This window comes from Oncorhynchus clarkii, chromosome 27 (assembly GCF_045791955.1).
Source record: "Oncorhynchus clarkii lewisi isolate Uvic-CL-2024 chromosome 27, UVic_Ocla_1.0, whole genome shotgun sequence".
Classification (NCBI taxonomy): Eukaryota; Metazoa; Chordata; class Actinopteri; order Salmoniformes; family Salmonidae; genus Oncorhynchus; species Oncorhynchus clarkii.
In genome coordinates, this window is record NC_092173.1 from 47,286,558 (window position 1) to 47,302,859 (window position 16,302).

Consider the following 16,302-nt stretch of genomic DNA (forward strand, 5'->3'; position numbering starts at 1 on the left):
GACTTTCCCTCGGCTGCACTCCATTGGACATCCACGTTTGGCTAGATTCTTATTGGCTTGTCCAGCTGTCACTTTTGTGGTAGGGAGGAGCCCGGCCCCTTGCAGGTGTGTTTGCTGGAGTGAAGCTGTCACAGAGGGTGTGTGTGTGTGTGTGTGTGTGTGTGTCTACTCTCTGAGGGATATGAGCAGCACAGGAAATACATTGGGGGGAGAGTAACACCTGCCTCAGTGACGCCTCCCCCAACCACCAACTCTGCCTCTGATCTCAATCTGTGTGTTTGATCAGAGTTAACTCCCCAAACTGTTGTTCAACTGGGTCTTACGCTACACCGTAACCATGGGAACGGACTGTGGGAACAGACTGTCAATAGAGTCGATGACTTTGTTCTTCAGGGGAATCACTGTTGACTGAATGACTTGTTGAAGTTGGTCTGATTTTGACTTTTTGAATTGAGGGCCGGTACGGTTTGTAATCACACACAGAGAGTTGTTTGTGTGTTTCCACGGGTACATAATTTGTTGAAGCCCTGTTTTTTTTGTTGTTTTTTTTCTTCTTCTCTCCAGGCGTGGAAAAAGCGTTGGTTCATCCTGCGTAGTGGTCGTATGTCTGGCGACCCCGACGTCCTGGAGTACTATAAGAACGACCGGTCTAAGAAGCCCATCCGGATCATCGACCTGCATTGCTGTGAGCAGGTGGACGCTGGGCTGACCTTCAAGAGGAAGGAGTTTCAGGATAGCTTCGTGTTCGACATCAAGACGTCAGAGCGTACCTTTTACCTGGTGGCAGAGACCGAGGAGGAGATGAACAAGTGGGTTCGCTCCATCTGTCAGCTGTGTGGCTTCAACCAGTCAGAGCAGAACAACCACGGTACGTACCCCTGACCTCTGACCCCTGAATCCTACTTAACCTTTAACCTGGTTCGTTCAACCAGTCAGAGCAGAACAAATACGATATGTACTATGACCCCTGAACCTACACCCAGCGCTTAGCCCCACCCAGCCCTTAGCCCCACCCACCTAGGAGTCTTGTTTTATATCTGAGGTGCAGTAGGTTAGGGGTTGTTATATCTGAGGTGCAGTAGGTAGGGGTTGTTTTATATCTGAGGTGCAGTAGATTAGGGGTTGTTATATCTGAGGTGCAGTAGGTTAGGGGTTGTTATATCTGAGGTGCAGTAGGTTAGGGGTTGTTATATCTGAGGTGCAGTAGATTAGGGGTTGTGTTATATCTGAGGTGCAGTAGGTTAGGGGTTGTTATATCTGAGGTGCAGTAGGTTAGGGGTTGTTATATATCTGAGGTGCAGTAGATTAGGGGTTGTTATATCTGAGGTGCAGTAGGTTAGGGGTTGTTATATCTGAGGTGCAGTAGGTTAGTGGTTGTTTTATAACTGAGGTGCAGTAGGTTAGGGGTTGTGTTATATCTGAGGTGCAGTAGGTTAGGGGTTGTTATATCTGAGGTGCAGTAGGTAGGGGTTGTTTTATATCTGAGGTGCAGTAGATTAGGGGTTGTTATATCTGAGGTGCAGTAGGTTAGGGGTTGTTATATATCTGAGGTGCAGTAGATTAGGGGTTGTTATATCTGAGGTGCAGTAGATTAGGGGTTGTTATATCTGAGGTGCAGTAGATTAGGGGTTGTGTTATAACTGAGGTGCAGTAGGTTAGGGGTTGTGTTATATCTGAGGTGCAGTAGGTTAGGGGTTGTTATATCTGAGGTGCAGTAGGTTAGGGGTTGTTATATCTGAGGTGCAGTAGGTTAGGGGTTGTTATATATCTGAGGTGCAGTAGATTAGGGGTTGTTTTATATCTGAGGTGCAGTAGGTTAGGGGTTGTTATATCTGAGGTGCAGTAGGTAGGGGTTGTTTTATATCTGAGGTGCAGTAGGTAGGGGTTGTTTTATATCTGAGGTGCAGTAGGTTAGGGGTTGTTATATATCTGAGGTGCAGTAGATTAGGGGTTGTTATATCTGAGGTGCAGTAGGTTAGTGGTTGTTTTATAACTGAGGTGCAGTAGGTAGGGGTTGTTTTATATCTGAGGTGCAGTAGGTAGGGGTTGTTATATCTGAGGTGCAGTAGGTTAGGGGTTGTTATATCTGAGGTGCAGTAGGTAGGGGTTGTTTTATATCTGAGGTGCAGTAGGTTAGGGGTTGTTATATCTGAGGTGCAGTAGGTAGGGGTTGTTTTATATCTGAGGTGCAGTAGATTAGGGGTTGTTATATCTGAGGTGCAGTAGGTTAGGGGTTGTTATATCTGAGGTGCAGTAGGTTAGGGGTTGTTTTCTGGGTCTCTCTTGATCACCCTCTCTCCTTCCTCCTACATTCTCTAATCGGATCACTTTTGCCTCATTGTCAAAACGGCAGGCAGAGAACAGTACATCAGCAATATGATATCACCATGCTGGGACGTTATATTGTGGCCCAGAAAACCTTAAGTGTTATTACATACAGCTGGAAATAAATATTGGATATCAGAGAGATGTCAATTTACTAGCACAACCAGCACTACGACCAGGAACACGACCACCACTACGACCAGGAACACAACCACCACTACAACCAGGAATAATACCAGCACTACGACCAGGAACACAACCACCACTACAACCAGAAACACAACCACCACTACAACCAGGAATAATACCAGCACTACGACCAGGAACACAACCACCACTACAACCAGAAACACAACCACCACTACAACCAGGAATAATACCAGCACTACGACCAGGAACACAACCACCACTACAACCAGAAACACAACCACCACTACAACCAGGAATAATACCAGCACTACGACCAGGAATAATACCAGCACTACGACCAGGAATAATACCACCACTACGACCAGGAATAATACCAGCACTACGACCAGGAATAATACCAGGAATAATACCAGCACTACGACCAGGAATACGAGCAGGAATAATACCAGCAACTACGAGCAGGAATAATACCTGCACTACGACCAGGAATAATACCAGCACTACGACCAGGAATACGAGCAGGAATAATACCAGCACTACGACCAGGAATACGAGCAGGAATAATACCAGCACTACGACCAGGAATAATACCAGCACTACGACCAGGAATAATACTAGCACTTTGACCAGGAATACAACCAGGACTACGACCAGGAATAATACCAGGACTATGACCAGGAATAATACCAGGAATACGAGCAGGAATAATACCAAGAATACGAGCAGGAATAATACCAGCACTACGACCAGGAATAATACCAGCACTACGACCAGGAACTCTACCAGAACTACGACCAGCACTACGACCAGGAATACAACCAGCACTCGACCAAGAATACAACCAGGACTACGACCAGGACTACGACCAGGAATAATGCCAGGACTACGACCAGGAATAATACCAGCACTACGACCAGGAATACAACCAGGACTACGACCAGCACTACGACCAGGATACAACCAGCACTACGACCAGGAATACAACAAGCACTACGACCAGGATTACGACCAGGAATAATACCAGGACTACGACCAGGAATAATACCAGGAATACGACCAGGTCTATGACCAGGAATAATACCAGGAATAATACCAGCACTATGACCAGGAGTAATACCAGGAATACAACCAGCACTCCGACCAGGAAAAATAATATTTATAACATTTTGTCCGCACCTCCCAGGGCATTTGAAGTGATTCCAACCAAACCAACGCCATCGGAGGAGAGGGTGCTGGAGCGGTCTTCTAATGAGGCTTCGGATGCCCGCAAAACACCCACCACTTCCGAGTATATTACTCGCTAATTAATGTCCAGTTCCTTTTTTAACAAAGTCAACGAAATTAGGGCAAGAGTTGCTTTCCAAAGAGAGATCCGGGATTGTAACACTGTTTCACAGAGACATGGTTATCTGGGGACATGCTGTCAGAGTCAGCACCGACAGGAATAAACATCTCTCTGGTAAGAAGAAGAATAGGGGTGTATGTTTCATGATTAACAACTCACGGTGTAATTGTAACAACATACAATAACTCAAGTCCTTTTGTTCACCTGTCCTAGAATTCCTCACAATCAAATGCTGTCCGTATTATCTCCCAAGAGAACTTTCCTCGGTTATCGTCACAGCCGTGCATATCCCCCCGCAAGCGCATACCAAGACGGCCATCAAGGAACTTCACTGGACTGGATTTTTTTTGTCCTGAGGCTGCATTTATTGTAGCTGTGGATTTTAACAAAGCCAATCTGAGAATAAGGCTCCCTCAATTCTACCAGCATATCAAATGCGCGACACGAGCCGGTAGCATTCTGGACCGTTGCTACTCTAACTTCCGTGATGCACACAAGGCCCTCTCCCGCCTTCCTTTTGGCAAATCTGACCATGACTCCATCTTGTTACTCCCCTCCGATAGACAGAAACTATAAAAGGAAGCACCGATGTATAGGTCTATCCAATGCTGGTTTTACCAATTTGGATTCCACGCTTCAAGATTGTTCCGATCATGTGGACTGGGATATGTTCCGGGTAGCCTCAGACAATAACATTGACGTCTACACTGACTCGGTGAGCGAGTTTATAAGGAAGTATATATAAGATGCTGTAACCATGAAAACCTTCCCTAACCAGAAACCGTGGATTGATGACAGCATTTGCGTAAAACTGAAAGCACATACCACCCATTTAATCATGGCAAGGGTACTGGAAACATGGCCGACTACAAACAGTGTAGTTATTCCCTCAGTAAGGCAATCAAACAAGCAAAGCATCAGTATAGAGACAAAGTGGAGTCGCAATTCAAAGGCTTAAACACGAGACGTAAGTGGCAGGGTCTACAGACAATCACGGACTACAAAAAGAAAACCAGTCCTGACGCGGACATCGACGTCTTGCTCCTAGACAAATTAAACAACTTCTTTCCGTGCTTAGAAGACAATACAGTGCCACCGACGCGGCCCGATACCAAGGACTGTGGGCTCTCCTTCTCCGTGGCTGACATGAGTAAAACATTTAAACATGTTAACCCTCGCATGGCTAGAGATGGCATCCCTTGCCGCATCCTCAGAGCATGTGCAGATCAGCTGGCTGGTGTGTTTACGGACATAGTCAATCAATCCCTATCTCATTCTGCTGTCCCCACATGCTTGAAGATGGCCACCATTGTTCCTGTTGCTAAGAAAGCTAAGGTAACAGAACTAAATGACTATCGCCCCGTAGTGCTCACTTCGGTCATCATGAAGTGCTTTGAGAGACTAGTCACCTCCATCCTCCATATCACCTCCATCTTACCGGTCACCCTAGACCCACTTCAATTTGCTTACCGCCTCAATAGGTCCACAGACGATGCAATCACCATCACACTGCCCTATCCCATCTGGACAAGAGGAATGCCTATGTAAGAATGCTGTTCATTGACTACAGCTCAGCATTTAACACCATAGTACCCTCCAAACTCGTCATCAAGCTCGAGACCCTGGGTCTTGACCCCGCCCTGTGCAACTAGGTCCTGGACTTCTGACGGGCCGCCCCCAGGTGGTGAAGGCAGGAAACAACATCTCCACCCCGCTGATCCTCAACACTGGGGCCCCACAAGGGTGTGTGCTCAGCCTCCTCCTGTACTCCCTGTTCACCCACGACTGCGTGGCCATGCACGGCTCATCCCATGTGAAGAGTCAACTCATTTAATTAAAGTTCAATTCGTAACTAAATAGTTTTTTAACATTTCTATTGGAAGGATTTAATAATTTGCAATTATGTCTAGTTATGATAAGGTAAAAGGTTTATGTTTCTGTCTCCATATGATATCCAATGCAAAACATATTTGAAATGGTATTAATAATCATTTATTCCCGTTAATAATTTTCAGTTTCCACCTCTGAATATTCCCCAAAATGTGTCCCTACTATTACCTGTTAGAAACTGCTGCACTATTGGATCTAGAAGCATTAGCATTTCACTCACATTAACATCTGCTAACCATGTGTATGTGACCAATAACATTTGATATGATGTTGTTAGAAACATCTCAAGGATGATCAATGAAAACAGGATGCACCTGAGCTCAATATCGAATCTCTTAGCAAACGGTCTGACTACTTATGTAAATAAGGTATGGTGTTTTCATTTTGTTATTATGGGCTATTTTGTGTAGATTGATGAGGATTTGTTTTTATTTAATCCATTTTAGAATAAGGCTGTAACGTAACAAAATGTGGAACGAGTCAAGGGGTCTGAATACTTTCCGAAAGCTCTGTATGTGGTTTAGTGATTTAGGGTTAGATATCCTGATATCCCTCTAGTAGTCTACCCATCTGATTTAGGGTTAGATATCCTGATATCCCTCTAGTAGTCTACCCATCTGATTTAGGGTTAGATATCCTGATATCCCTCTAGTAGTCTACCCATCTGATTTAGGGTTAGATATCCTGGCATCCCTCTAGTAGTCTCCTGACATTCTGACCCCTTGTGGACTTTGTCCACATTTTTTCCTCGTCAATCTACACACAATACCCCATAATGACATCACAATACCCCATAATGACATCACAATACCCCGTAATGGCAAAGCAAAAACAGGTTTTTAGAAATATTTTCAGATTTAATAAAAATTAAGAACTGAAATATCACATTTTCATAAGTATTCACACCCTTTACTCAGTACTTTGTTGAAGCACCTTTGGCAGCGATTACAGCCTTGAGTCTTCTTGGGTATGATGCTACAAGCTTGGCACACCTGTATTTGGTGAGTTTTTCCCATTCTTCTCTGCAGATTATCTCAAGCTCTGTCAGGTTGATGGGGAGTGTTTCTGCACAGCTATTTTCAGATCTCTACGGAGATGTTTGATCGTCCGGGCTCTGGTTGGGTCATTCAAGGACATTCAGAGATTTGTCCCAAAGCCTGTCCTGTGTTATCTTGGCTGTGTGCTTAGGGTCGTTGTCTTGTTAGAAGGTGAACCTTCGCCCCAGTCTGAACTCTTGAGCGCTCTGGAGTAGGCTTTCATCAAGGATCTCTCTGTACTTTGCTCTGTTCATCTTTCCCTCGATCCTGACTACTCTCCCTGACACTGAAAAACATCCTCTAAGCATAATGCTGCCACCACCATGCTTCACCGTAGGGATGGTGCCAGGTTTCCTCCAGACGTGACGCTTGGCATTCAGGCCAAAGAGTTCAATCTTGGTTTCATCAGACCAGAGAATCTTGTTTCTCATGGTCTGAGATTCTTAGGTGCCTTTTGGCAAACTCCAAGTGGGCTGTCATGTGCCTTTTTGTGGCTTCCGTCTGGCCGCTCTACTATAAATGTCTGATTGGTGGAGTGCTGCAGGGATGGTTGTCCTTCTGGAAGGTTGTCCCTTCTCCACAGAGGAACTCTGGAGCTCTGTTAGAGTGACCATCGGGTTCTTAGTCACCTCCATGACCAAGGCCCTTCTCCCCCGATTGCTCAGTTTGGCCGGGCGGCCAGCTCTAGGAAGAGTCTTGGTGGTTCCAAACTTCTTCCATTTAAGAATGATGGAGGCCACTGTGTTCTTGGGGACCTTCAATGTTGCAGAATCTTTTTGGTACCCTTCCCCAGATCTGTGCCTCGACACCATCCTGTCTCTCCTTCGACCTCATGGCTTGTTTTTTTCTCTGACATGCAACCCAGTTAGGATCTGGCAAAAAATGATTGAATCCGTATTCAAACCCGTTACAACACTATATATATGTATATATACATTTTATGACATTAATCAGTTATAACCCATATACATCTTATGAAATTTGAAATGTCTTTATTCTTTTGGAACTTTTGTAAGTGTAATGTTTACTGTTAATTTATATTGTTTATTTCACTTTAGTTTATTATCTATTTCACTTGCTTTGGCAATGTAAACATGTTTCCCATACCAATAAAGACCCTTAAATTGAAATTGAATTGAGACAGACAGACAGACAGACAGACAGATTTGGAGAGCAGAGAACAATACATTACTCCACTGCCCCAGGCTAACCTTGTTGCCTGTCCCTGGAGTCTGCACTGCTCTGCTTGGCACAGACCGATCTGAGTATTGATATAGCATGGCTTGCTGCCGACTGCCCCCACTGTCATAAACACACATACGTCTGCCACGACAGACAGAATTCTCTCTTTATGTTTACAAAGCAAACGGAAGACAGAGGAATAAAATGGAAACAATAGTAAATAACATTTTAAAAAGAATATAGACATTTCAAATGTAACATAATTGTATGAAAAGGAAAATAAATAAATATGGGTTGTATTTAAAAATGGTGTTTGTGCTCCACTGGTTTCCCTTTTCTCATGATGTATATATAAGATGCTGTAACCATGAAAACCTTCCCTAACCAGAAACCGTGGATTGATGACAGCATTTGCGTAAAACTGAAAGCACATACCACCCATTTAATCATGGCAAGGGTACTGGAAACATGGCCGACTACAAACAGTGTAGTTATTCCCTCAGTAAGGCAATCAAACAAGCAAAGCATCAGTATAGAGACATATTGCTGCTGTAACTGCACAAAGTTCTATTTCACCTAACAGCATTGGGAGTTTATCAATGTTTTGTTTGTTTTCAAATTATTTGTGGGTCTGTGTGTAATCTGATGGAAATATATGTCTCTAATATGGTCATACATTGGCTAGGAGGTTGTGCAACTCAGTTTCCACCTCATTTTGTGGGCAGTGAGCACATAGCCTGTCTTTTTTTTGAGAGCCAGGTCTGCCTACGGCGGCCTTTCTCAATAGCAAGGCTATGCTCACTGAGTCTGTACATAGTCAAAGCTTTCCTCAAGTTTGGGTCAGTCACAGTGGTCAGGTATTCTGCCACTGTGTATTGTCTGTTTAGGGCCAGATAGCATTCTAGTTTTTCTCATTTGTTTTGCAATTACAGTGTGTTAAATAGTTATCTTTTTGTTTTCTCGTGATTTGGTTGGGTCTAATTGTGTTGCTGCCCTGGGGCTCTGTGGGGTCTGTTTGAGTTTGTGAACAGAGCCACAGGACCACCTTGCTTAGGGGACTCTTCTCCAGGTTCATCTCTCAAACCCTCCCCTAACCCACGATGGCTTTGTTATTGATGGTTTGGGAATTGCTTCCTTTTAGGTGGTTGTAAAAATTGTTATTTTAAATGTGTTCATTTAATATATTTTACCCCTTTTTCTCCCAAATTTCATGGCATCCAATTGGTACGGACTCGGTAGAGGTGAAGGTCAAGAGCTGTGCGTCCTCAGAAACACGACCCCGCCAAGCTGCACTGCTTCTTGACACAATGCCCGCTTAACCCGGAAGGCAGTCGCACCAATGTGCCACAATGTGCCACCAGTCGCCACCAATGTGCTGGAGGAAAAACCGTACACCAGGCAACCGTGTTAGTCGCGCGACCGTGTACGACCGTTTTTCCTCCCGCCACAGGAGTCACTAGTGCCTCCCCTAACCCGATGATGCTGGGCCAATTGTGCGGCGCCTCATGGGTCTACCGGTCGCGGCCGTCAGCGCGACAGCCTGGAATCGAACCAAGATCTGTAGTGACACAGCTATTACTGCGATGCTGTGCCGTAGACCGCTGCGCCACTCTGGAGGTGTTTGTAGAATTTTACGGCTCTTATCTGGATTTTGACGGCTATCTGCGTAATTCTGCTCTGCATGCATTATTTGGTGTTCTACGTTGTACACAGAGGATATTTCTGCAGAATTCTGCATGCAGAGTCTCAATTTGGTGTTTGTCCCATTTTGTGAATTCTTGGTTGGTGAGCGGACCCCAGACCTCACCATAAAGGGCAATGGGTTCTATAACTGATTCAAGTATTTTTTAGCCAGATCCTAATTGGGATGTTGTGTTTTATGTTCCTTTTGATGGCACAGAATGCCCGTCTTGTCTCTCAGATCGTTCACAGCTTTGTGGAAGTTACCTGTGGCTCGGTTGTTAAGGCCGAGATATGTATCGTTTTTTTGTGTGCTCTAGGGCAACGGTGTTTTGATGGAATTTGTATTTGTGGTCCTGGTAACTGGAACTTTTTTGGAACACCATTATCCCAGTTCTGTCTATTTGAGCTGGTCAGTATGTGTAGGTAATCCTGTCTAACACGGCTTTTTAAAAATGTATCGCTGTAAAACTGCATAAGTGTTGCTCTCCACTTTCTGGAGGACCTAGTTTTGAAATCAGTGGAATTAGAATATGACAGCTAAGGAGACCTGTCTCGGATTACATCTTCAAACTAAAGGCAATCATGGCATCTGTGACAGGAGACGCGTCCATCGATATTCTAGTTAGCTACATTTACAGATATTACACATTTCTAATTTTGACAGAAAGTGGTTTCATTTCAGGTGTACTAGTTAGCTAGGTAACATTAGCTGGCTGGCTCGCTGTCTAACGTTACGTGTAGGATCTTATTATTCATATGTCAGAGCCATTTGCTTGGCTACTTATAGCCTAATGTTAGCTAGCTACCATTGAACCTGGTTGGTTAGCTACCTGCAGATTCATGCAGGGTAATAACGTCATACATTGGGATTATGGGTCCTTGTTTAGCTAGCTAACATTGAACCTGGTTTGTTAGCTACCTGCAGATTCATGCAGGGTAGTAACGTCATACATTGGGATTATGGGTCATTGTTTAGCTAGCTAACATTGAACCTGGTTGGTTAGCTACCTGCAGATTCATGCAGGGTAGTAACATCATACATTGGGATTATGGGTCATTGTTTAGCTATCTATGTCAGTACAAAAGACTAGACTATGAAGTAACCATTTTTGGGTGCGTTCGTAAAGTCAGTCTGGGCATCTACTCTCGTCTGAGTGTTCCAGAGCGCAGAATAACTGATGAATTTACAAGCGCTCAACACCCGGTTGGATATGGCCGGTGTCAATAAACGTCTGCAAAAATGCTTAATTAAATTGTTGCCAGCAGCGCAGTTATAGTCACCAAGGCTCAGGATAACATAAAAACAGCCAGCTCAGCTAGGGTGAGTAAAATGGTCAGTGGGGTGTTCTCTCATTTGTGTCTGGTCGTAGCTAGCAAGCTAGCCAATGTTGGCTTGGGTTCTTGACTGCTGTTGTTTTGAACGTTCAGATCAACCCTTCCTATCAGCCAGAGTGTCCAGTGTGCGCTCTGAACGCTCCCGAGAGCGAAACGCTCTGAATTTACTGACAATCTGACAGCACAGTTGCAGTCACCAACGTCCTGATTAACATAACATCCTAACCAGCTCTGCTAGGGAGAGTAATGTTCAGTGAGCGGTTCTCTTATTTGGGTCTGGAAGTAGCTAGCAAGTCAGCTTGGGTGCTTGACTGCTGCTGTTTTGTACAGAGCATGTATTAACCCTTAAAGAGATGGGTGGGGCAAAAGCTTAAGAAGGTGTGAATGATGCTGAATGGGTGTAGACAAAGAAGGGCTCTTCAGTAGTAGTACCAAAACATTCAAAGGCCATTTTCTCAAAAGTGAGTACGTTTCTCAACTTTAAAAGCAGAATTACTTTCCCATTGTTCCTCAACTGCAGTGTACAGTTTAGCTCCGACTCTGTACTTTTAACAAATGTAAAAAATAAAACACTATTTCAAATGTTGTATACAGTTGTCAGAAGTCTGAAGTTTACATCCACTTAGGTTGGAGTCATTAAAACTCATTTTTTCAACCACTCCAAGAATTTCTTGTTAACAAACTATAGTTTTGACAAGTCGGTTAGGACATCTACTTTGTGCATGACACAAGTAATTTTTCCAACAATTGTTTACAGACAACAATTTATTTTTCTCCTTTATAATTCACTGTATCACAATTCCAGTGGGTCAGAAGTTTACATACACTAAGTTGACTGTGCCTTTAAACAGCTTGGAAAATTCCAGAAAATTATGTCATGTCTTTAGAAGCTTCTGATAGGCTAATTGACATCATGTGAGTCAATTCGAGGTGTACATGTGGATGTATTTCAAGGCCTACCTTCAAACTCAGTGCCTCTTTGCTTGACATCATGGGAAAATCAAAAGTAATCAGCCAAGACCTCAGAAAAACCATTGTAGACCTCCACAAGTCTGGTTCATCCTTGGGAGCAATTTCCAAACACCTGAAGGTACCACATTCATCTGTACAAATAATAGTACGCAAGTATCAACACCATGGGACCACGCAGCCGTCATACCGCTCAGAAAGGAGACGCGTTCTGTCTCCTAGAGATTAACTTACTTTGGTGCGATAAGTGCAAATCAATCCCAGAACAACAGCAAAGGATCTTGTGAAGATGCTGGAGGAAACGGGTACAAAAGTATCTATATCCACAGTAAAACGAGTCCTATAATAACATAACCTCAAAGGCCGCTCAGCAAGGAAGAATCCACTGCTCCAAAACTGCCATAAAAAAAGCCAGACTACCGTTTGCAACTGCACATGGGGACAAAGATCGTACTTTATCCCCATGTGAAATGTCCTCTGGTCTGATGAAACAAAAATAGAACTGTTTTGCCATAATGACCATCGTTATGTTTGGAGGAAAAAGGGAGAGGCTTGCAAAGTTCCAAAGTTGTGGCAAAATGGCTTAAGGACAACAAAGTCAAGGTATTGGAATGGCCATCACAAAGCCCTGACCTCAATCCTATAGAATATTTGTGGGCAGAACTGAAAAAGCGTGTGCAAGCAGGGAGGCCTACAAACCTGACTCAGATACACCAACTCTGTCAGGAGGAATGGGCCAAAATTCACCCAACTTGTTGTGGAAAGCTTGTGGAAGTCTACCCGAAACGTTTGACCCAAGTTAAACAATTTAAAGGCAATGCTACCAAATACTAATTGAGTGTATGTAAACTTCTGACCCACTGGGAATGTGATGAAAGAAATAAACGCTGAAATAAATCATTCTCTCTACTATTATTCTGACATTTCCCATTCTTAAAATAAAGTGGTGATCCTAACTGACCTAAGACAGGGAATTTTTACTAGAATTAAATGTCAGGAATTGTGAAAAACTGAGTTTAAATGTATTTGGCTAAGGTGTATGTAAACTTCCGACTTCAACTGTAAGACGGATTCAAGCCGGTCGGTCACATTTCACTTCAGATTTTAGTAGGGTCCGGTGTTGCCTTAGTTCCCTCACCATTGTTTATATATATGTTGAAGAGGGTGGGGCTTAAGCTGCATCTCTGTATATATGTTGAAGAGGGTGGGGCTTAAGCTGCATCTCTGTATATATGTTGAAGAGGGTGGGGCTTAAGGTGCATCTCTGTATATATGTTGAAGAGGGTGGGGCTTAAGGTGCATCTCTGTATATATGTTGAAGAGGGTGGGGCTTAAGCTGCATCTCTGTATATATGTTGAAGAGGGTGGGGCTTAAGCTGCATCTCTGTATATATGTTGAAGAGGGTGGGGCTTAAGGTGCATCTCTGTATATATGTTGAAGAGGGTGGGGCTTAAGGTGCATCTCTGTATATATGTTGAAGAGGGTGGGGCTTAAGCTGCATCTCTGTATATATGTTGAAGAGGGTGGGGCTTAAGCTGCATCTCTGTATATATGTTGAAGAGGGTGGGGCTTAAGGTGCATCTCTGTCTCACCACCCGGAAAGAAATGTGTGTTTTTTCCCCCCAATTTTAACCGTTGTTGTTTGTGTACATGTCGTATATCTTTCCCCCAACACCACTTTCCATCCATTTGTATAGCAGACCCTCGTGCCAAATTGAGCTGAAAGCTTTTTAGAAATCAACAAAGCATGAGAAGACTTTGCCTTTGTTTTGGTTTGTTTGTTTATCAATTAGGGTGTGCAGGGTGAATACGTGGTCTGTCATAGAGTAATTTGGGAAAAAGCCAATTTGACATTTGCTCAGTACATTGTTTTCACTGAGGAAATGTACGAGTCTGCTGTTAACGATAATGCAGAGGATTTTCCCAAGGTTGCTGTTGATGCATATCCCACAGTAGTTATTTGGGTCAAATTTGTCTCTTCTTTTGTGGATTAGGGTGATCAGTCCTTGGTTCAAAATATTGGGGAAGATGCCAGAGCTGAGGATGATGTTAAAGAGTTTAAGTATAGCCAATTGGAATTTGTGGTCTGTATATTTTATCATTTCATTGAGGATACCATCAACACCACAGGCCTTTTTGGGTTGGAGGGTTTTTATTTTGTCCTGTAGTTCATTCAATGTAATTGGAGAATCCAGTGGGTTCTGGAAGTCTTTAATAGTTGATTCTAAGATGTGTAATTGATAATGTGTATGTATTAGCTGTTTGTTCTTTGTTGTAGAGCCAATCAGATTGGAGAAGTGGTTTATCCATACATCTCCATTTTGGATAGATAACTCTTCGTGTTGTTTGTTTAGAATTTTCCAATTTTCCCAGAAGTGGTTAGAGTCTATGGATTCTTCAATTACATTGAGCTGATTTCTGACGTGCTGTTCCTTCTTTTTCCGTAGTGTATTTCTGTATTGTTTTAGTGATTCACCTTAGTGAAGGCGTAGACTCGGGTTTTCTGGGTCTCTATGTTATTGGGTGGATAGGTTTCTCAATTACTTTCTTAGGTTTTTACATTCTTCATCAAACTATTTGTCATTGTTGATCACTTTCTTAGGTTGTCTGCTTGACATTTTTTGATTTGATAGGGAAGCTGAGAGGTCAACTATTATACTGTTTAGGTCTTCTGCTGCCAGGTTTACATCTTCACTATTACAGTGGAACATTTTGTCCAGGAAGTTGTCTAGAAGGGATTGAATTTGTTGTTGACTAATTGTTTTTTGGTAGATTTCCCCACTACTTTCCTTCCATCTATAGCATGTCTTAATATTATTTAGTTAATTTGGCTTTGATGCCTCATGGTTGCGTATTGCTCTGTTCAAGTAGACTGTGATTTTTGCTGTGATCTGATAGGGATGTCAGTGGGCTGACTGAACGTTCTAAGAGACTCTGGGATGAGATCAGTGATAAAGTAGTCGTCAGTACTACTGCCAAGAGATGAGCTACAGGTGTACCTACCATTGACTATGTACATACCCAGCGTCCGACAGTGCGGCAGGAGTTGTGACTAATTTTTGTTGTGTCTAGGGGGGCATATGGGGGAGGGAATGCTGCCACCTGCTGGTAGGTATTTGTCACCCTGTGTGCTGAGGGTATCAGGTTATTACATGTCCCTGAGCCTGGAAATGGTTGATCTCCCCCTCTAGGATGGAGAATCTGTCCTTGTTAAAGTATGGGGATTCTTTTGGGGGGATATAGGTAGGACACATGAGGACATGTTTCTCTGTTGAGATAATTTCCAGCCAGAAGTAAAATGTTCCTGTTTTGATTAATTGAATAGAGTGGGTTAGGTCTGCTCTATACCAAATTAGCATACCCCCTGAGTCTCTTCCCTGTTTCACACCTGGTAGTGTGGTGGATGGGACTACCAGCTCTCTGCAACCTAGAGGGCAACCAGTGGGTCTGTCTCCTTTATACCATGTTTCTTGTAGGATGACAATGTCTGTATTTCCCAATTTATTTTAGGAAGTTTGGGTTCCTGCTCTTTATGCCAAAGGCAGATGACCTCTGACCTTGTATATTCCAGGATGAGATAGTAAAAGCTCTGTGTTCCATAGTGTCTAGTGTTGTTTTTGTGTGATTTAGGCCCAGACCATCACAGTAGGTGTGAGCAGAGCATGTTTAGCATCTGATACATACTTCTTATGTCGCATGATGGGGCTTGGGCGTGTGTTACAGTGGGGGTTGGGCCTGTTGCCTTGCTTACGGCCTGGGCATATATCCTGCTGCCATTTTGAGGTCTCGCTCTCTCTCGCTCTTTCTCTGTCGCTCTGTCTGTCACTCTGTCTCTCTCTCGTCTGTCTCTCTCTCTCGTCTGTCTCTCTCTCTCATCTGCCTGTCTGTCTGCCTGTCTGTCTGTCTGCCTGCCTGCCTGCCTGCCTGTCTGTCTGTCTGTCTGTCTGTCTGTCTGTCTGTCTGTCTGCCTGTCTGTCTGTCTCTCTGTCTCTCTGCCTCTCTGCCTCTCTGCCTGTCTGCCTGTCTGCCTGTCTGCCTGTCTGTCTGCCTGCCTGTCTGCCTGCCTGCCTGCCTGTCTGTCTGTCTGCCTGCCTGCCTGTCTGTCTGCCTGTCTGCCTGCCTGTCTGTCTGCCTGTCTGTCTGCCTGCCTGCCTGTCTGCCTGCCTGTCTGCCTGTCTGCCTGCCTGTCTGCCTGCCTGTCTGTCTGCCTGCCTGTCTGTCTGCCTGTCTGCCTGTCTGCCTGCCTGCCTGCCTGTCTGCCTGTCTGCCTGCCTGTCTGCCTGCCTGCCTGTCTGTCTGCCTGCCTGTCTGCCTGTCTCTGTGTGTGTGTTTTCCAAAGTGCCCTTCAAAGCCATCGATTTTAGTTGAACTAATGAAGTTGTTCC

General features: G+C 44.0%; 1 protein-coding gene across 1 annotated transcript in view; it reads left to right on the forward strand.

Annotated features, from left to right (window-relative positions):
• Positions 1-16,302, forward strand: part of LOC139385980 (GRB2-associated binding protein 2) — a 182,923-nt gene that overhangs the window by 85,445 nt on the left and 81,176 nt on the right. Inside the window, exon 2 of the mRNA XM_071131297.1 lies at positions 565-868. Within this exon, the coding sequence (XP_070987398.1) occupies positions 565-868 (304 nt within the window). The remainder of the gene's footprint in view (positions 1-564; positions 869-16,302) is intronic.